Source organism: Humulus lupulus, chromosome 4 (assembly GCF_963169125.1).
Source record: "Humulus lupulus chromosome 4, drHumLupu1.1, whole genome shotgun sequence".
Classification (NCBI taxonomy): domain Eukaryota; kingdom Viridiplantae; phylum Streptophyta; class Magnoliopsida; order Rosales; family Cannabaceae; genus Humulus; species Humulus lupulus.
In genome coordinates this window covers 211,219,833-211,240,563 of record NC_084796.1, presented here as the reverse complement: position 1 = coordinate 211,240,563, position 20,731 = coordinate 211,219,833, and the positions used below count along the sequence as shown (strand labels likewise).

At 40.2% G+C, this 20,731-nt stretch overlaps 1 protein-coding gene and 1 non-coding gene across 2 annotated transcripts; both read right to left on the bottom strand.

The window, feature by feature from the left end:
- Positions 1–665: 665 nt before the first annotated feature.
- On the bottom strand, positions 666–19,871 carry LOC133831174 (uncharacterized). Its single transcript, XM_062261379.1, has 4 exons — positions 19,703–19,871; positions 19,538–19,615; positions 19,243–19,338; positions 666–1,000 (listed from the first exon to the last, which is right to left on the bottom strand). The coding sequence occupies exons 1-4, from the start codon at positions 19,703–19,705 to the stop codon at positions 923–925; spliced, it is 255 nt and encodes an 84-aa protein (XP_062117363.1). The 5' UTR covers positions 19,706–19,871; the 3' UTR covers positions 666–922.
- On the bottom strand, positions 19,872–19,945 carry TRNAI-AAU (transfer RNA isoleucine (anticodon AAU)). The gene has a single exon. It is a non-coding gene; the product is annotated as a tRNA-Ile (tRNA).
- Positions 19,946–20,731: the final 786 nt, after the last annotated feature.

Genomic DNA, 20,731 nt, shown 5'->3' with positions numbered 1-20,731 from the left:
ATTACTTCGAATTATACACAATTCTAATTATAGATTTACTTTCCAAACACACCATAAATAAACAATGTTAAAGTTGTAGTTTATCTAAATACAAATAATATATTAAGATGAAGTTACTGTCATTTTGACATTTTCAACACCAAAATAAAAGAAAGAAAATAGACGACCTCACCTCACCTTCTTGACCTGTCAGCCATGTGGTATAAGAGTCCCCACAAGATCGTTTCTGCAGATTCTCCAAGTTAATGGAAAGTGAAACAATGAAAAAGACTATTTTAATGCTTTTAATATAATCTACACCATTTAATCAACAATAAATGGAATGGCCCTACTATTAATTCCAATATTAATCTATTTGGTTGTTTAGACCAGTAAAAATAGACAAAACTTATCACTCCTTTTTTCTCTTCTTTTCCATTCTTCTCCACAGATGCTGACCTTAAATTTAGTGTTGGTTTAATTGTTCCTGTGAAATTTTAGTATTCACACTTGCACCACAACAACAAGCATTCCTTGCCACAACCAACACCCCTTGTCTTAATCAAATTGAAGAGGTCAAATAATATTTGAAAGTGGAGAAGTTTATAATCATCTAAAGTTTTGTTAAGAATATATATATATATATATATATATATATATATATAACTTATAACAAGCCCAGATGGTTGGTTTCTTCAATCCAAAATTTGGAAACCTTTTAGTATCATTCATGAGATGAGGTACCCCAAACAAAGAAAATAAAATAAATGTAAAGATCATTTAGACCAGATATAAGTTTCCATACATTTTGTAAAACCAGCTACAGAAGAATGAGATCAGTTCTCTCTAGACCCAAGAAATATTAATAAGGCCCGGCCTTCCCTTACCACAAAAAAAGGCCGAGATTCTTATATATACACCTTCAAGCACAAAAAGTAAAACTTCAGTCTTCCTTGCTATCCACTAGTCCTGCCGGTTTGGATACAGACTCTCCCGGACCAGGCACAGCTCCTTCCCCAGCCTGTTTGGAAATGAAGTGTCAATAACAATATGGACCGAACAATGAACATCAAATGAAAAATAAATTTACTAAACCACATCAGATCACACAAAACGAAAAAATCTAGTTTGTGCAGAAGAAGCAATTATAAACAAGGGAGAAAATAGCAAGGGATGGCTAGGATGCTTAGTTGGCTGAGAGTGTAATAACTTGTATGGGGAGCTGTGAAACAGTTTGAAGAAAGAATATGCAGGTTGAAATAGATGGGAACTAGTGAGGAGGATATAAGGATTGTAGCGAGCTGGTATGGGGGCGTGGGAATTATTGTATGATCTTATGTTCAGTGGGAGAGGGCCAGGTCTCTCACAAACATGGCGTGCTTTGTTTTTTCCTTGATTTCAATAATACAATTACAGTCTGCTTCTATTTCCTCTCAAATCTGTTATCACTTGAGCATATCATCTTGTTTGCTTGTTTTCGGATGTAACTGCTAGAGCCAGAAATGACCATCAAGTGTAATATCCTATATTCAGAAGTAATCAGTTTAAGTTTCCTCAGATAAGAAAGAGAATCAACCAATCCTTAGACCCCTGCTCCGACATTCAAACCTATCTTTCTTTATCTATGCCAATACCCTGTTATCACCTCAAGTTTGAAGAAACGGATTAAGATAATTATCATCTCGCAAGAAGCACATAAACAATACAGATTTAGCTAGAGACCAAATTCTATTAGTTGCTTCAACGTCCCAAACAGAAACAATAAACTATTTAGCTTTTATCTGTTTTTGTGACAACTATCCCTGTTTATCGAACTCTTTCTAGCAGTAACGCATTTTCTGGATGCCATTTAATTGATTTTCTAGAGCCAATCTCAGGAATATTTTTCAGAGCTTTTGATGTTTAGCTACAGTGTATTTGTCTATTTTTCTAGTTCACAATGTCAATTAAGCCTCCAAGACCACATGTAAAATTCAACTACATCCATTTAAAATAGAAAAAAAAATTATCATAAACCTTTTTACCATGCTCTAATCACTACTGCCCACAGTGCTAAAATCAAACAACCCTAAATCACAATCTAGTTTCAGAAATTTTTCGAAACATTTCGAATAGTGATCAGACCAAATGTAGCATTCAACCACAGCGAGTTAAAATCTTCAACTTATCATTTCACACACTTTTACCAAACTCAAACATTCTAGTTTCCAATCAGATCAGATGTAGCGTTTAGGGGTGTGATAGGCCTCCTTTGACCTATGTGTATCTGTTAAGACCTGAAAAAATAAGTAAGAACAAACCAGAAACCAAGCTCAACACTAGCAAGACAGTAAGTAATTGAAGCACAAAAGTTCTGGAATTTCTATTAAGAGGAATAGGCAAATACACTCTCACAGCCACAGGTGGTATTCGAGAGACCACCAACTCTCCACACATTCAACAACTCACTCTAGGATCCCCTTACAAACCAAGCCCTTACCTATTTATAAAATAAACCACAACCTATTCCCATTCCAAAACTGACAGCAATAACACACAACTTAAGTAACATAATAGTAATTAATAACAACCCATTACAATTCTATAACCCCAGAATATGAATCAGCACCCATTACAATTCTATAACCCCCAGAATATGAATCAGCACCTCTGTTTCTTACGTCTAACATAAGTGATGTGAGTTGGAGGCCTAACAGTATGCTCGTAAGAAGAAGAATGGTGAGGTGGTTGCCCAGTCAGCAGTTGGGAATAAGGAATCAGCATGAGTGTAAAGAGTGAGTGAGTTAGTTATATGGGTTGGGGTATTCTGTATTGGGGGCACAGGGAATACATGATGGACATCCATAAGTTACTAATATTGGAAGTCTAGTGAGAGTGTGGTGTGTGGAAAGTTCTGAGTAAATTGTATTTTGGAGAGAAGCTCTCAAAATCCTGTTAGTTCAATGAATTGCTCCCATTGTTTCTATTATTGCTCTATTTCTCTGGCTCTGTAATCTCAACTTGGCAGGTTTACCCTATCAATTGGTATCAGAGACAAACGATCCTCCATGGCTAAGAAACTTGAGGCGGTGGTTGACTCATGGGAAGGGCGATTTTCCGAGATGTAACATGGAGTTCAAGAAGAATTAGCTGCACTGAAATCCGATATCTCATTGTTGAAAAACAGAATCTCTTGGATGCCAGCGGTGGAGAAGGCTTTGGAGCTGCTAGCAGCTCAATTGAACTAGCCCACTCCTAAAGAAACCGGCAACTCTTCAGCTATTATGGCCGATCAATCTCGTCGTGCTCTCGATGATGATGCTGCCATGAGAAATCGACCACCTATGTCGCAGGAACACAGGTCCACTCCACTTCCTTCATCTTCCCAGTCTGATTCTCTGTTATCAAGCCCATGGTTTGGCCGTGACTACCGTCCTCCTCGGATGGAGCTCCCTCTGTTTTCCAGCGACAACCGGGAGGGATGGATCTACAGAGATGAATGTTACTTTCTGCTCTCCCATATGACTGAAGCCCACGTGTTGGAAACAGCAATCATCAGTCTCAAAGGTGACGCGCTCACTTGGTTCCAGTGGGAGAACTAGCACCGTCCAATAACTTCATGGACAACCCTCAAAAGTTTGCTACTCTCAAGGTTCCATGCTCAGCCGATTGGTTCATTGTCTGAAGAATTCTTGTCGGTTCGGCAAGAGACCACCGTGAAGGACTACCGGCTTCGCTGGGAGGCATTGGCGTCTCGGGTCCCAGATGTGCCCGAGCATATCCTTGACGGCACTTTTGTCAAGGGTTTGAAAGAAGAGATCAAAGGAGCCATTCATATTTTGAAGTCCACCGGGTTGGCCCAAGTAATGGACATGGCCCAGCAAATTGAAGAAGGCCATCAGATGTGGGGTGACTCGACCCAAACCAATCGAACAGCAACTCCAAAGACCTCGTTGAACCTGATTGTTCCCTTCCGTTCCTCTTTCTCTTTGTGGTCCTGCAAGCCATTTTCCACGCCAAGCTTCTCATCGACCCACAACTTCTCTTCATCAGCATCGGCGATTCCACCTCCATCGGCGTCGAACACAGCCATGGTTACCAAGCCTCCTCCGGTGAAGCGCTTGTCGAAAGTTGAGTACCAGGATTGCAAAGCTCGAGGAGTATGTTTCAAGTATGAAAAGAAACGGAATAGGGGACATAAATGTGATCAGAAACCGTTACAAGTGACGTTGATATTGGATGAAGAAGACGGTAGTCCTCAAATGGAGTCTCCACCACTTACGCCAGACTCCTTGGATGATAGCACAGTTGAGGAGACATTGGCCACCTTATCTCTCAATTCCATAGTGGGTATTACTTCAGCAAATACAATAAAATTGGCACGCAAGATTGGGCAGCAACCGGTCTCGGTACTTATTGACAGTGGGGCAACGCATTACTTCATCTCTATGCACATAGTTTCTGCTACCAATACACCAATTCTCGCAACTTCTAGCTATGGGGTTTTGTTGGGGACTGGAGGCAAGGTGCGCACAGAGGGGATTTGTCAAGCGGTTGAGCTCGATTTGGGCACACTAGTGGTCACTGATTTCTTACCCTTGGAGTTGGGAGGAGGAGACGTTATTTTGGGGATTAAATGGCTAGAAACACTGGGGAACATACAGGTTAACTGGCGGACAATGGTCATGAAGTTTGAAGTGGATTCATGGGTGACTTTACAAGGGGACCCTAGCCTCTGTAAGTCACAAATCTCACTCAAGGCATGATTTACACTATTCAGCAGGATGGGGAAGGATTTTGGATCAAATTTGGGCCAATCTCGGAAGAAGCAGGACTGAGCACCACGCCCATGCCACCGTCATTTGGGAACATTCTGCAGAACTATGATTCCGTGTTTCATATATCGCAGGAATTACCTCCAAAACGGGGCAAGGAGCATGTGATTTGCTCACAAGAAGGGGCTGGTCCAATTAGTGTAAGGCCTTATCATTACGCACAAGCACAGAAGGATGAGATTGAGAGGTTGATGCCAGATATGTTACAGGCAAGGATTGTGCAACCGAGTACTAGTTCGTTTTCGAGTCCAATGCTTTTGGTTAAGAAAAAAGAAGGGAGTTGGCACTTTTGTGTTGACTATAGAGCATTAAATCGGGCAACAGTGGCTGATAAGTTCCCAATTCCAGTGATAGATGAGCTATTGGATGAGTTGCATGGAGCTACTGTATTTTCGAAGCTTGACCTTAAGTTGGGCTATCACCAAATTCGGGTTTGTACTAAGGATGTAGAGAAGACTGCCTTTCGAACCCATGAAGGCCACTATGAGTTTTTGGTCATATGCCATTTGGTCTGACAAATGCACCAGCGAACTTTCAGGCACTCATGAATGAGCTATTCCAAGACTATTTATGCAAGTTTGTCTTGGTCTTTTTGATGACATCTTGGTGTATAGCTCCACCTTACAGGATCATGCAAACCATTTGGGGTTGGTCCTTGATCGATTACACAAACACCAACTCTATGTTAATAGAAAGAAGTGTTTGTTCGCTCAAAGTCACCTTGAATATTTGGGTCATATTATTTTTGCGGAGGGTGTGTCGGCTGACCCAAATAAGCTCATTGCCATGACCAATTGGCCCGTTCCTAAGACTCTACGAGATTTGCACAATTTCTTGGGACTAACAGGGTACTACCCAAAGTTTGTTAAAGGATATGGCCACAAAGCTTGCCCACTAACTGACCAGCTGAAGAAGGATGCTTTTGGATGGACAGCTGAAGCTCAAGAAGCTTTCCTACGCCTTAAGGAGGCTATGTGTTCAGTACCGATTTTGGCCTTACTAGATTTTACTATTCCATTTGTATTGGAAGCCGATGCATCCGACCATGGGTTAGGGGCCGTGTTAATACAAAATCAAAGACCTCTTGCTTTCTACAGCCAAGTTCTATCTCCTCACGCCCGTACCAAGTCAGTCTATGAATGAGAAATTAATGGCCATAGTATTGGCAATACAAAAATGGTGCCCTTATTTGCTAGGACGCAAGTTCTTGGTTTGAACCGACCAACGCAGCCTCAAGTATTTATTAGAGCAAAGATTGGTGGCTTCGGAGCATCAAAAATGGCTCACCAAGTTATTGGGCTACGATATTGACATTGTGTACCGACTTGGCCTTGAAAATAAAGTTGTTGATGCTCTTTCGTGAGTTCACCGAGATATTTCCTTGGCTGCCATATCCATTCCAATACTCCTTTCTATCCCAAACTTGCAAGCTCACGTGGCAACCGATCCAACCCTGTCTAAAGTGATTCAAGAGCATAGTTTGGGTTGTGACAGTGGAGGGTACTCGATGGTGCACGGGTGCCTAAAGTTTAGGGGTCGTTTGGTTATTCCCTCTTCTTCACCGTTTATTCCACTGCTACACCAAGAATACCATAGCAGCAACTTGCACGAGATTTGTACTGGTCAAGTATGAGGAAGGATGTTCAGAAATTTGTCGTTGAGTGTTCCATTTGTTAGCAAAGTATTTGGCCCAATCTCCAGCGAGTTTGCTATAGCCACTTCCCATTCCCAACCAAGTTTGGGAGTATCTATCAATGGATTTCATTGAAGGTTTGCCGATACCAAATGGGTTCGATACAATCTTGGTGGTAGTTGACCACCTCAGCAAGTATGGCCATTTTATTCCACTCCACTCCATTCTTGAGTTTGTTTTGGAAGGAATTGTTTCGCTTGCAAGGAACTGCACTACAGCATAGCACCTCATATCACCCTTAGTTCGATGGACAGACAAAAGTCGTTAATAGGTGCTTGGAAACATATCTTAGGTGTTTTGTTAGCACAAAACCCAAGTAGTGGGTGACATGGTTGCCATGGGCAGAGCTTTGGTACAATACTTCATACCATACGTCGGCGGTATGACTCCATTTCTCGCTGTGTGCCACCGCGATCCACCACCTTTGCTGAGATTTGAGCAGAGCAGCACAAAAGTTTCAGCAGTAGAAGACCATCTCCATTGACGTGTTGGACTTGCTCAAGCTTAATCTTCATCGGGCACAGCAGAAAATGAAATCTCAAGCAGATTGCAAGCGCCGAAACGTCCAGTTTTCAATTGGGGATCTAGTTTATGTGAAGCTCTGGCCGTATCGTCAAAAGTCCCTAGCACAACGCAGAAATGAGAAGCTAGCTCCACGTTTTTTCGGCCCATTTCCTATCCTTGCTTGCATTGGTACAGCAGCTTATCGCCTTCAGCTTCCCCCCGACTCAGTTATTCATCCTGTTTTCCATGTTTCATTGTTGCGTGCTGCGTTGGGGCCCCAACAACAAACTTCCCAGTTATTCATCCTGTTTTCCATGTTTCATTGTTGCGTGCTGCGTTGGGGCCCCAACAACAAGCTTCCCAGTTACCGCCGGAGCTCACAGCTAACTTGGAACGGGTCATAACCCTTGAAAGACTTCTAGATGTGTGCCCAAGCACTCACAAGACACCACCACAAGCGCTGATTAAATGGAATAACTTGCCAGAGTTTGAAGCAACGTGGGAGGATTTTCCATCTATCCAGCGACAGTTTCCTCAATTTCACCTTGTGGACAAGGTGAGACTTTGGGCAGGGGTATTGAGAGGCCTCCTATGACCTATGTGTATGCCCGTAAGAAGAAGAATGGTGAGGTGGCTGCCCAGTCAACGGTTGGGAACAAGGAATCTGTAGGAAATATTATTCGATATCCCTTTTAGAATGGGAAACCTAGCTGTATATTTTGTATAGTTTCCATATTTAGATTATTGTAGGCTTATTTTGTTACCTTATTCTTTGTTGTAATTATGCTAGGATATTCGGTATTAACTACCAAATATCTTCTCATTCTCAGTACAGTGTCTATTTAAAGGCATAACTCTAATTCAATAAAATATAGAAGCATTATTTCCACATGGTATCAAAGCCTAAAAGCCTAACCCTAAAGCTGCCTTCAATGTTCAAAATACTGCCTGGATTGTGGACTCGGGGGCCTCGGATCACAAGACTGGTCAGCCCAATCAGTTTACTACTTATATACTCTTTGTCCAGGTACCCAAAAAATTAAAATTGTTGATGGTTCCCTTTCTTCTGTGGCTGGTAAAGGAACTATGCAATTATCTCCTTCTCTTGTTCTACGAGATGTTCTCCATGTTCCTAATCTCTCTAATAATCTTCTTTTGGTCAGTAAAATCACTCATGACCAACAGTGTTTTGCTTCTTTCTCACCACTTTGTTGTACTTTTCAGGATATGTCCTCGAGGAAGACGAGTGGGAATGCGAAGGCATGTAGTGGGTTGTATTACCTTGATCTGTTTCCTCCTGCTCAAGTCAATAAAGCTCTTGTTTCTGGTTGTATTTCTTCTAGTGACAATGATATTATGAGGTGGCATTATAGGCTAGGCCACCCTAGTTTTTCATATTTAAAGTACTTATTTCCTAAGTTGTTTCGAAATAAAAACTTGAGCTTATTTCAGTGTGAAATTTGTCAATTGGCCAAACACACACGTGTTATTTTTTATTCTATACCCTACAAATCCACCCAACCATTTACTCTTATTCATAGTGATATATGAGGACCATCTCGAATAACAAATACTACAAATACTAGATGGTTTATTACTTTCATTGATGATCACACACGTGTTAGTTGGGCATTTCTCCTTCAAACTAAATCTGATGCTGCCATGACATTCAAAAATTTCCACTCTATGATAAAAACTCAATTCAATGCAAATCTAGAAGTCTTACACACAAATAATGGAACTGAATATTTTAATTCAATCTTGGGTGATTATCTTTTATCTCATGGTACTGTGCATAAAAGCTCGTGTGCAGGCACACCTCAACAAAATGGGGTTGTTGAACACAAAAATAGGCATCTTTTAGAAATTGCTAGAGCCCTAATGTTTACAAATTCTGTCCCAAAACATTTTTGGGGTGAGGCTATTCTTACAGCCGTATATCTCATCAATAGAATGCGCTCTCGAGTGTTAAAATATAACACTCCTCTCTCAGTGCTTCTTAAAAAATATCCATATACACCACTTGTTTCCAATTTTCCCTTAAAAATGTTTCGATGTATCTCTTTTGTTCATGTTCTTGGTCCTAATCGTTCTAAGTTTGATCCCCGAGCTCTAAAATGTGGTTTTTTGGGATACTCTTCTACCAAAAAAGGGTACAAGTGCTACCACCCTTCTACTCGACGTATGTACGTCTCCTTAGATGTTACATTCAATGAAGAACAACCTTTTTATCCCAACTATTCACTTCAGGGTAGGACTGTAAGTGATGTTTCTAGTTGGGATACTTGCCTTCCTAAGGCTACTCTTGAATTCTTTTCTGAGCAACAACCTCAGCCGTCACAACCTCAGTCTCCCAAAGCTAAGGAACTCCTAGTTTATTCTCGGCGACCAAGAAATCATCAAGTAATACAGTCAACTACTGCTCCAACATCTCATGACTCTGACTCACAGACCAATCCTGATGTAAGTAATTCTCCTCTTAACCCTATTGTACCTACTGATATTTATAATATTGAGTCTTCTAGTATGGTAGAACCTGAGTCTGAGTTACTAATTGCCTGAGTCTGAGTTACCAATTACCAAAAGGAAAGGAGTTAGAAGTTGTACTCAACATCCAATGTCAAGATATGTCTGCTATAGTAGACTGAATCCTCACTATAAAGTTTTTTTAGCAAAAGTCGAGCAAGTAGTGATTCCCAAGACTATTACCAAGGCTCTCACACAAGAAGACTGGAAGAAAGCAGTGTATGAGGAAATTGGAGCACTAGAAGCCAACACCACATGGAAAATAATCAAACGGCCTCGAGACAAACATGTGGTGGGGTGTAAGTGGGTCTTTACAGTCAAACACAAGGTAGATGGAACAATAGACCGGTACAAAGTAAGACTTGTTGCAAAAGGGTTCACTCAGACATATGGGGTGGACTATAATGAGACATTTGCTCTGGTTGCCAAGTTAAATACAGTAAGAGTTTTATTATCTGTTGCTGCCAATCTTGATTGGCCCTTACAACAACTTGACATTAAAAACGCTTTTCTCAATGGACATTTGGAAGAAGAGGTTTTCATGAATATTCCTCCGGGATTCGAAGGAAGATATGGAACAAAGAATGTCTGTCACTTGAAAAAGTCACTCTATGACCTAAAGCAATCTCCAAGGGCGTGGTTTGAAAGATTTAATCAGGTGATAAGAAAGCATGAATATAAACAGGCTCAGTCAGATCATACCCTGTTTTTCAAACACACACAAGAGGGGAAGGTAACTATCCTCATTGTCTATGTTGATGACATGATAATAACAGGTGATGATTATGAAGAGCAAGGAAGACTCAAGGGAGTGCTAGCCCAGGAATTTGAAGTTTAAAGATCTTGGGCCAATGAAGTACTTTCTCGGAATGGAGGTTGCAAGAACAAAACAAGGTATTTCGGTATCTCGATGGAAATATATTCTAGATCTTTTTTATTTTTTGAAAAAAGAGACAAAAGTCAAAAAAGGTAGACCTCCTCCCAATAAAATTGAGAGCCCTCACTTATGGCGGAGAAAAACCATGGTTACAACAGGAAAAATAAATAAAAAAACCTCACAACAAACCCCACCCGTAGAAGTTAAATCCAGAAATTGCCCCAATCTCTAATAAGGTCAGAGAATGCAACTCCCGCAAAACATTTGTTTCTATACACCCAAGTAGCCACCCAAAATTTTATCTTATCCCAAATAGTCTCGACCGAATTGGAAATATCTTCGAAAAGTCTGTTACTTCACTCTAGCCATAAGGCCCAAAAGGTTGCCAGCACGGTAGTTTGCCAAAGACGAGAAACCCGTTTGCCGCCCCCTAACCTAGTCAGAAACAATTGAGAACAGTTAGAAGGCATACACCAAAGGATACCAAACTCAGCTAAGACTTTTCCCCACACATCTCTTGAAAGAAGACACTCCAAAAATAAGTGGCTAGTGGATTCCCCTGCCTGCTTACAACAAACGCACCACCCTGGGGACAAGCAATGGTAAGGTCTTCTTCTTTGCAAATTGTTGTGAACATTTAATTTATCATTGAAAACCAACCAACCAAACACTTTTACTTTAGAGGGAGAGACACTTTTCCACAAAGATTTAGCCCACTCCCGTACTGAACCCAACTGAGCATAACTTAACCTCCAAAAGGCCGACCTGCAAGAGAAGGCTTCATTGACGTCAGGTGTCCGAGCCCTCCGATCTTCAAAAATTGCTGGCAAAGCCACCCTCTCTAACAAAAGTAATAACTCAGTAAGACTGGTGACCTCCCTATCGAACAAATTCCTTCTAAAACGCAAATTCCATCCCTGTGTTTCCAAGCCCGACTCTCCACCAAAAACCACCACATCCTTAACCAAACAGTTGTTGGACGTAGATATCAAAAATAAATCTGGGAATTGATTCTTTAAAGGAGCCCCGTTAATCCAAATATCTTCCCAAAAGCGAATACGATCCCCTTTCCTCACCCTGAAACTAACCAGCTGAAGATATTCCTCATAGAGAAAAGAAATATTTTTCCACGGACCCCGAACAGACAACCTCCCTCCTCTACCAGTGTCCCAAAACCCTCCATCCCCCCGTACCTACTCAGCACCACTCTATGCCACAAAGTGTTCTTTTCCAACGAAAAATGCCACAGCCACTTCATGAGCAGAGCCTTATTTCTTGCCTCCAAATTGCCAATACCAAGGCCATCGTGGTCCTTAGATTTACAAACTTCTTTCCAAGAGACCAAATGATCCGACTTAGCGTGATCCGCACCTTCCCAAAGAAAGTCCTACATCAACTTTTCCAAAACATCTACCACCCCTTTAGGAATACGGAACAGCGACAAATAATACACCGGGATAGAAGAAAGAATCGATTGAATAAGTGTCAATCTACCTCCCCTAGAGAGGAAAGCACACTTCCACCAATCCAACCGCTTTGCACAGCTAGAAACCACGGGCTCCCAGAAACCTTTGTTGCGAGGGGAAGCCCCCAGAGGAAGACCCAAATACTTCATAGGCCACTGACCCACCTCACACCCAATCTCCCTTGCCTGAAGTTCCACTAATTCCTCCTCCAAATTAATCCCCAACAATTGGCATTTATGCAAATTAATAGAAAGTCCAGAAACCACGCTAAAGGCTTTCAGAATATCCAACAGTGCTGACAGAGACTCATTATCTTCCACAAAAAAGATCGTATCGTCCTCGAACTGAAGATGGCTAACTTCCACTAAATCTTTTCCTACTTTGAAACCTCGTAACGCGGAGACGCTCTTGGCCTTATCCACCATCCTACCCAAAACATCAACAACCAAGGTAAACAAGAAAGGTGAGAGGGAATCCCCTTGGCGAAGACCTCTAGAACCCTTAAATTTCCCTCACGGTCTCCCATTTAAGAACACAGAGAAGGAAGCAGAAGACAAACACCCTCGCATCCACTTCCTCCAACTACACCAAAACCTTTCTTGTCCAGAATGAAACCCAGGAAATCCCAATCTACACAATCGTAAGCTTTAGCAAAATCAATTTTAAAAACCCACCCCTTCTTTCCTTTACTCCGATACTCCTCCACCGCTTCATTAGCCACCAGCACTATATCCAAAATCTGCCTACCCTCTACAAAAGCTCCTTGAGTCTCCGCTATTGTATCAGAAAGAACTCCTCTGAGACGACCAGCCAGCACCTTTGAAACTATTTTGTAGAGACTAGTCACCAAACTGATTGGCCTAAAATCTCGCACCCAACAACTATCCAACTTCTTCGAGATTAGACAAATGTATGTTTCATTGGTCCTCCCATGAATAACCCCATTCTTAAAGAAACCATCGAACACTGCTTGGAGATCATTCTTAACCGTATCCCAATTATCCTGATAGAATGCCATAGAGAACCCATCCGGACCCGGAGCCTTAGACCCATCGCAATCGAAAACTGAACGACGAATTTCGTCTTCCGAGAAAGGGCACTCAAGGAGAGAGGACAAAAAAGAGGGAATAGGCTCCCAAGAAATACCTTCCACACCACTCCACCTCCAATGGACCGAAGAATACAACAAGGAGTAAAAATCTACAATTTCCTTTTCAATATCCACAACTTTGTCAAGGATAGTCCCATCCTCAAGTTCAATTCTGGAAATGAAATTCCTAGCTTTACGAGCGCTAAGGATACTATGAAAGAGCTTAGAATTAGAATCTCCTTGTTTAGCCCATTGACATTTCGACTTAAACCAAACTCCTCTCTCCTTTTCAAAGACAACTTGATGCCACTCTTTCTTAATCTTCCTCCACTCCAAAAGTAGTTGATCATTCCACTGTCCACCTTCCTCTAATCTATCCAACTCGAACATCCTTTTTTCCAAGGATTGTTTTAGCAAAGATCTTGACCTAAAAACCTCCCTACTCCACCCCTTAACTTTATCTTTAACCAAAAAAAGTTTTTCCATGAAACCATATCCCGGCCACCCCACCAACGGAGACGAGGTCCACCACTTCTGACAAAGAGCCTTGAAATCTTTATGCTCAAGCCAGGAATTATCAAATCTGAACGGGCTAGGGCCCCACGAAGGAGGATAGGAATCCAACACAATAGGACAATGATCCGAGACAATACGAACCAACACTTCCTGACGAATGAAAGGATAAAACTCTGTCCATAAAGGCGAAAATAAAAATCTGTCTAGCCTACTACAAACAGGCCGCTGTCTGAAATTAGAGCTTAGGATCCACCAATTTCATCTCTCTGATTAGCGCATCAAAATTCTTCATACTTCTCGTATTGGTCACGATGTTTAGTTTCTCATCTCCCCTCCTTACCACATTAAAATCTCCCCCCAAACACCAATGAGTACCACAAATGACATGTAAACCTACTAACTCATCCCAAAAACTATCCCGATTACCATAAACCACAGGCCCATAAACACTGGAAAACCACCAAGGGTTCGTACCCTCAGCTTCAATACGAATGGAGACGGTGAACTCCCCTACCAAAGAATCTGAAACCGAGACACTACGAGTATCCCAAACCACTAAAGTCCCACCTGATCTTCCTATTGTCGGCCGAAAAATCCAAGCTTTAAATCTGGCTCTCCAAATACTCCCTATAAAACTCCTATCTATTTTAACCTTTTTCACCTCTTGGAGCACAATAAGATCTGGATTGACCTTGCAAATGGTTTCTTTAATTGCCCTCCGCTTCTCTTTATTGCCACTACCCCTTACATTCCAAGATAAAATCTTCATGAGACTTTTCGACACCCAAAGTTTCTCTTCTTATCATAATTAATATTGAACTCAAGTTTCTTAAGTTCACGTGCACTCTTTTTAGGGAAGGAGGAAGGGCTCCCGTTCCCTTCCTCCCCTTCATTACTAGTAAGTAATGAAATTCCAAACGATTCCATCACCTTAGCCAACCTTGAGAAATCATGAGGTCTATCCACCTGTTCCACAGAAGTTTTCTCTGAACCCACGATCTCTTCCTCGAAACCAGGAACCTGTTTAACCTCAAAACCTTCCTTTTCATCTTCTTCACACCACAACCTTCTAGCTTGGACTATGATATCTTCAATATCCTCCCTGTCTGCATCAAAGTGCAAGTCTAAATCCTCCTCCTCTGAACTACAATTTTCCGAAAGACCATCTTCCACTGGAAAAATGAGCTCATCCTCTTCCAAAACTTGTTTTGTAGCCATCGTACTCTCGAGCTGTTCTTCTAAAAGAGAATTACTCTCTGGAAATAAACCTTTTTGCCTACGACGATACACTTTCAGACTTTTAGTTAATAACTCAGTGCTCGTCTCTTCCTTTTCTGACTGATGAAGAGAAGCCTCCCCACGGCTTGAAACTTTTACTGAATGGTCTGTCCAAAGGATGATTCTGCCTTTGCCGAAAGCCTCACAAAGCTTTGGGCTTCTACACCTTCGAGAAGATGTAGACCAACTGGCCTTTAAAACCTTCAAGGGCCGGCAGCCCACTTCAAATTCCATCAAAATTGGATTGACAAGAGCCCTAACATGGGAAAAATCAATTTTAAAAGAAACAACCCTGTTTTCCAATGTCAAGGCCCAGCCCAACCCTCCAAAAGAAAAGGCAAAATGAAAATTCAGCAAAGTGTGGCCTTTATAAAACTACACGTGCCCTCCTTATCCTCTTTAAAACTACACGTGCTCTCCTTATCCATTTCAGCACAAGATAAGTCTGAAAAAAGTCTTTTGAAAATAGACTTTAAAGAGGAGCAAGAGTTAAGGGAAACGATCCCACTTGATCCGCGATCATCATCCTGAAAATCCGGAGCCACCTTAATGACTCCAAGAGACTGGAAACCGCTATGGTTGACCGCCGGCGACCTATCAATCACTGCATCGCCAGTGGCCGAAGCAACCTCATCTGAGAATTTCTCCTTTTGAGTCTTCCTTGTCGGCTCCAAAATTTTTGACTCAGACTTCCGGCCCTGGATTCTTTTTCTGACCCAGACTTTCCTGCCACCTCTTCTTGAAAAAACAGATGAATCTCCCAGCTTTCCAATCTTGAACATTCTTAAGGAGATGAAGATATCGTCATATGGCAGAGTGATGAGTTCAGGGAGGAATCCTTTCGGCTGACCCACCACCTTCAAACGAGCGATTGACACATCTTCCAACTCTAAAGTGCTTTTATCCACCTCCATCAAACCCCCGCATAAAGCCCCTATCACCTTAAAAACATACATATTCCACAAGTTCAGTGGTAATCCATCCACTCCAATCCATTCTTGTGTGCACATAAACTTCTTCTCGAGCAGTTGAGATTTCCATGTCCAAGAAGAAATAGAAATCAAGCATTTATTCAAGAAAAGTATCTCCCCTTTAGAGATCAGATTCTTTTGCAAAACGGCAGAGGTACACCAAAGAATGGCTCTATCATTAGACAAGAAAGACAATTCCAATTGATTCCCAAACTGTTTTTGGAAATTACTAAGAACAAACTCCCATGCAGTCACACATCCAGATTGGATCAACATCACAGCAAAACCTTTCCTCATCAACAAGTCCTGAGTAGTAAGATTCTTTAGAGTGTCCTTACGATCAACTGCACCCTTCGCTGACACCACTTCCGCCCAGGAATGCTTAGAGACCCTTGGATTTGGATATATTTTCCTTCTTGACTCCTTTTCCAGTCTTCCAACCACCCCAATAAGGCATTTTTCCATCTCCATCCAGCTTGACTCCCAACCTTCATCAGGTATAATAATGCTTCTGACCAATCTATTCCTTAACGTGGACACTTTGAGGAAAACGCCTCCAATGTTCTTGAAACATTCAACAAAAACAGTCATTGAAAAGTTTCTAAAAGAGCTCTTGAACCCCACCCTGTCCTCATCCTTCAGAGATACTATCCGCCGGATCTCACCGAGCAGCCACCTAGCTCCATCTAATGACACCAAAATCTCATAGCCTGACAATCTTGTTCTTTCACACAAACGAACAGTCTCGCCATCAGCTGTGAGTGAAAACATGAAAACTTGATGAGCTGTCCTGAAACTCCAATACCGATTATTGGAAATCTCAGGAGCAGGAACATCCTCACGCCCAGATCGAAAAGGAAAAAAAGATTTCTTAACCCCATAACCAGAAGGGTCATGGGGAGCTCGCCTAACTCTCCTAACGCTCATCTCTCAGACTATACAAGAATTGAACATTTAGGTCTCACAAATGGCATAGAATAAACTGAAGGGTCATGGGGAGCTCGCCTAACTCGCCTAACTCTCCTAACGCTCACCTCTCAAACTATTCTAGATCTTCTCAAATAAACTGAAATGAGTGGCTGTAAACCAGTTGCAACACCGATTAAACCAAGAGGCAAGTACAAAAAGGAAAAAGGGAAGACAGTTGACAAAGGTATGTATCAGCGGCTAGTGGGCAAATTGATCTATCTATCTCACACAAGACCTGATATTGCATTTGCTGTAAGCTTGGTTAGTCAATACATGCACAATCCTTTAGAAGAACACTTGGAAGCTGTGCATAGAGTCTTGCGCTATCTAAAGAAAACACCAGGGACTAGATTATTGTTTGAGAAAAATGAAGAGCGAGGTGTTGAGGCCTTCACAGATGCGGATTGAGCAGGATCAGTTGAGGATAGAAGATCAACAACTGGTTATTGCACTAAAGTTTGGGGGAACTTGGTTACTTGGAGGAGTAAGAAGCAACCAGTGGTAGCTCGAAGTAGTGTTGAAGCAGAACTTAGAGCTCTCGCTCAAGGAGTATGTGAATTAATCTGGATTAAACGCATACTCGAAGAACTAAAACTTCAAAGGACTGCTCCGTTGAAGTTGTATAGTGACAGTAAATCAGCCATTAAGCATCGCACATAATCCAATTCATCACGACAGAACTAAACATGTTGAAGTGGATAGACACTTTATCAAAGAAAAAATTGATGAAAAGGAATTATGTGTTGTCTACATTCCCAGCAAGCACCAACAGGCAGATATACTGACTAAGGGTTTGTCTAAAAAAAGTTTCAATGAGTTAGTGTGCATGCTAGACATGTGGAATCTCTATGCACCAGTTTGAGGGAGGGTGTAGGAAATATTATTCGATATCCCTTTTAGAATGGGAAACCTAGGTGTATATTTTGTATAGTTTCCATATTTAGATTATTGTAGGCTTATTTTGTTACCTTATTCTTTGCTGTAATTATGCTAGGATATTCGGTATTAACTACCAAATATCTTCTCATTCTCTGTACAGTGCCTATTTAAAGGCATAACTCTAATTCAATAAAATATAGAAGCATTATTTCCACAGAATCAACAGGAGTGTAAAGAGTGAGTGAGTTAGTTATACGGGTTGGGGTATTCTGTATTGGGAGTACAGGGAATACATGATGGACATCCATGAGATATTAATATTGGAAGTCTAGTGAGAGTGGTGTGTGGAAAGTTCAGAGTAAATTGTACTTTGGAAAGACACAAGCTCTTGAAATCCTTTTAGTTCAATGAATTGCTCCCATTGTTTCTATTATTGCTCTATTTCTCTGGTTCTGTAATCTCAACTTGGCAGGTTTACCCTATCAGGGTGCTCATCCGATCCAATCCAACATTTTTACCCTAACCAATCCAATCCAATTAAATGTTGAATGCTAGAAATCATCATCCAATCCAATTTGGCATAAAAATCTAATCCAATTGTAATTGGATTGGCTCAGTAATTTTATCTTTGAACCAAAATTTTAATATTAAAGAAATTAACAAATAAAAATATCATACAAAAAAAAACTAAACACTATATAATAATAATACCAAATTAAATATTTACAATTGTCATATTACGTCCTTGAAATATTAAGTTTACAACATTAAGTCTATTAAATTTTATAACAAATATCCCAAAACTAATAATTAAAGTGTTATAATAACATAACATGAAAACAACATCTTTAAAGTGCTAAAAATTATGAAAAAAAGATCAGAATATTAAATATATTTATAATTAATTTGATACATATAAAAAGAATATATATTTTCTTAATTGTAATTAGATTGGATCGGTTCCTAATTGGATTTGCATAGCCTCATCCGCCATCCGATCCAATCCAATTTTACAAATTCAATCCAATTATAATTAGATATCCAATTTTTTGTAATTGGATTGGTTTGGATCCTAAGCACCCAGTAGCGTTTAACTGTACCATGTACAATCTCTACTTCTCATTTTACATCTTTTATCAAGCTATAACCAATAATATTGCCCACAAAACTGAACTCAAATAATCCATAACTGCACTTCTATATGACATGATAAGCAATCAAATCAGACGTAGCGTTCCACTACAACCATTTAACATCTCAACTTCTTAATTTACACCCTTATCAAGCTATAGTCAACAACACATCAACACTGAACTCAAATGACCCTAAATCACACCTCTATGATATCATAAGCAATCTTTACAAACACTCAAGTTTCTAATCCTTCTAAACACATGCCAATTGTCACATCAATTCTTCATACCTCAACTCAATTCATATTAGTCACTAAAAATCTACTTAATAATGGTGTTTCTTATCTTCAAGACAAAAAAACAAGTTCCAAAAGTTTCAAATATACAAAACAGAAAACAAAAGGCCAAACTTTTTCAGTACACTGAAATTAACTCCTACAATTTTCGGTTTCAATTAAGCAAATACTCATGAAAAAAAAACAACAGTTAAAATGAATAAATGTAGTGGAATAAAAAAAAGACCAAAAAAAAGGAGGCAGTCACTTACTTGGATTTCCTTTTTAGCTGCTGGTTTGAAAGGACAAGCGGCCGGAGAGGGCTCCGGCCTTCTGTACTCCCACCCAAGAAGCCTATAAACCTTTCCCTAAAAAATGCACAGCCAAAATTCAACCCCACCACCAAAATAATTCCTTCTTTGAAAACGATTAGATAAATATGAAAATCAAATGAAATTCCCCACGATCAGTTTAACCCCAATTTTTTATTATTATTATTATTATTAACAGGAAAGTAAATTGACCCAGAAGAATTGAAGAAGAATAGATGGATTTGAAGCAACATACCATAATGTAATAGAAGAAAAGAGGCAGTACGTTGACGATGGGAACAAGGAAAATGGGTATGAGACATGCCAAGCAAACCTTGAAAAAAAAAATCCAATGTGATTAGATGGAGAAAAATTGATCATATTTTGAGAAGAAGAGAGTATTAATAGGGTTAGAATTTACCATTATTACGTTTCTGTATGAGAAAATGAAGAATAGGATCGGGAAGGATGATCGATCCGCAATGGAGTTTTTGGTATCTGCGTTGAGTTGAGATCGATGTAGAGAAAGAAGTCTTCTCGATTTGGTACAAATAAATTAAATATTATTAAAAACAAAAACAAAAAGTTTATGGCCCATGCAGGTCTCGAACCTGCGACCTTCGCGTTATTAGCACGACGCTCTAACCAGCTGAGCTAATAGGCCAGATGTTTTGGAAATCTAAGTTATATGGTTTAACTAATAATTGTAAATATATTTCCGGAAAATTTACAAAACCACCGGACTCTCTCTCTCCACGCCCCAGACTAATGGGGAGAGCGGTCGTCGATTAAGCTTCGACTGATGAATCACAGCCAACTGTCACCAAACACCGCCGCACACGCCGATCAAGTGATAGTGGCATTTTGATTGGCTTTACTATTTGTAAAATATTTTTTTTGGCTAATCTTTAATTTAAACAAAATATTTTAAATATTTAAAGAATATTAGTAGCATATCTCCATGTTGGTTTTCGGACTAATTAGCAATATTTTCAGCTGTAATGTGAAAATATCTTTAAATATGAATATATTTGTTGCCTTATTTATCACAAATAATCAATTTTTAGTAAAAATATATTGTGCAAATATTTTGAGATTATTTTCAGGGATTATGCCTATTCTGGAATTAACTTGATGTCGAAAATGAACATGGTCAAAAGAAATGACCATGTTCGTTCTGCCAGATGAGACTGACTACGTTGCTGACTCATCAGTTTCCTTTTCTGTCGACACAGAATGCATCTGGGTGGCTGATCTCTTAAATCAAAAGAATTCGCAAATTGATTTCAAAGATACCAGAAAATGATGGTCTTGGACGATTTCTCTGCCTATAAATATCTTGTCAAGGCCTTTGGAATTCTGATCTCTTCCATTTTGAATATTTGTAAACATTACGTTATTTTGAAGAGTGTGTTTATTTGTAGAGATTAACTTTGTTCACCTTAATCTT

Excerpts from the sequence above, each read along its gene's own strand:
- LOC133831174 (XM_062261379.1), bottom strand. Across the intron at positions 19,339-19,537 it reads TTTTCTTCTATTACATTATG|GGAAAGGTTTATAGGCTTCT; the intron begins GTATGTTGCTTC and ends TGCATTTTTTAG. Across the intron at positions 1,001-19,242 it reads CAGCTAAAAAGGAAATCCAA|GCTGGGGAAGGAGCTGTGCC; the intron begins GTAAGTGACTGC and ends ATTTCCAAACAG.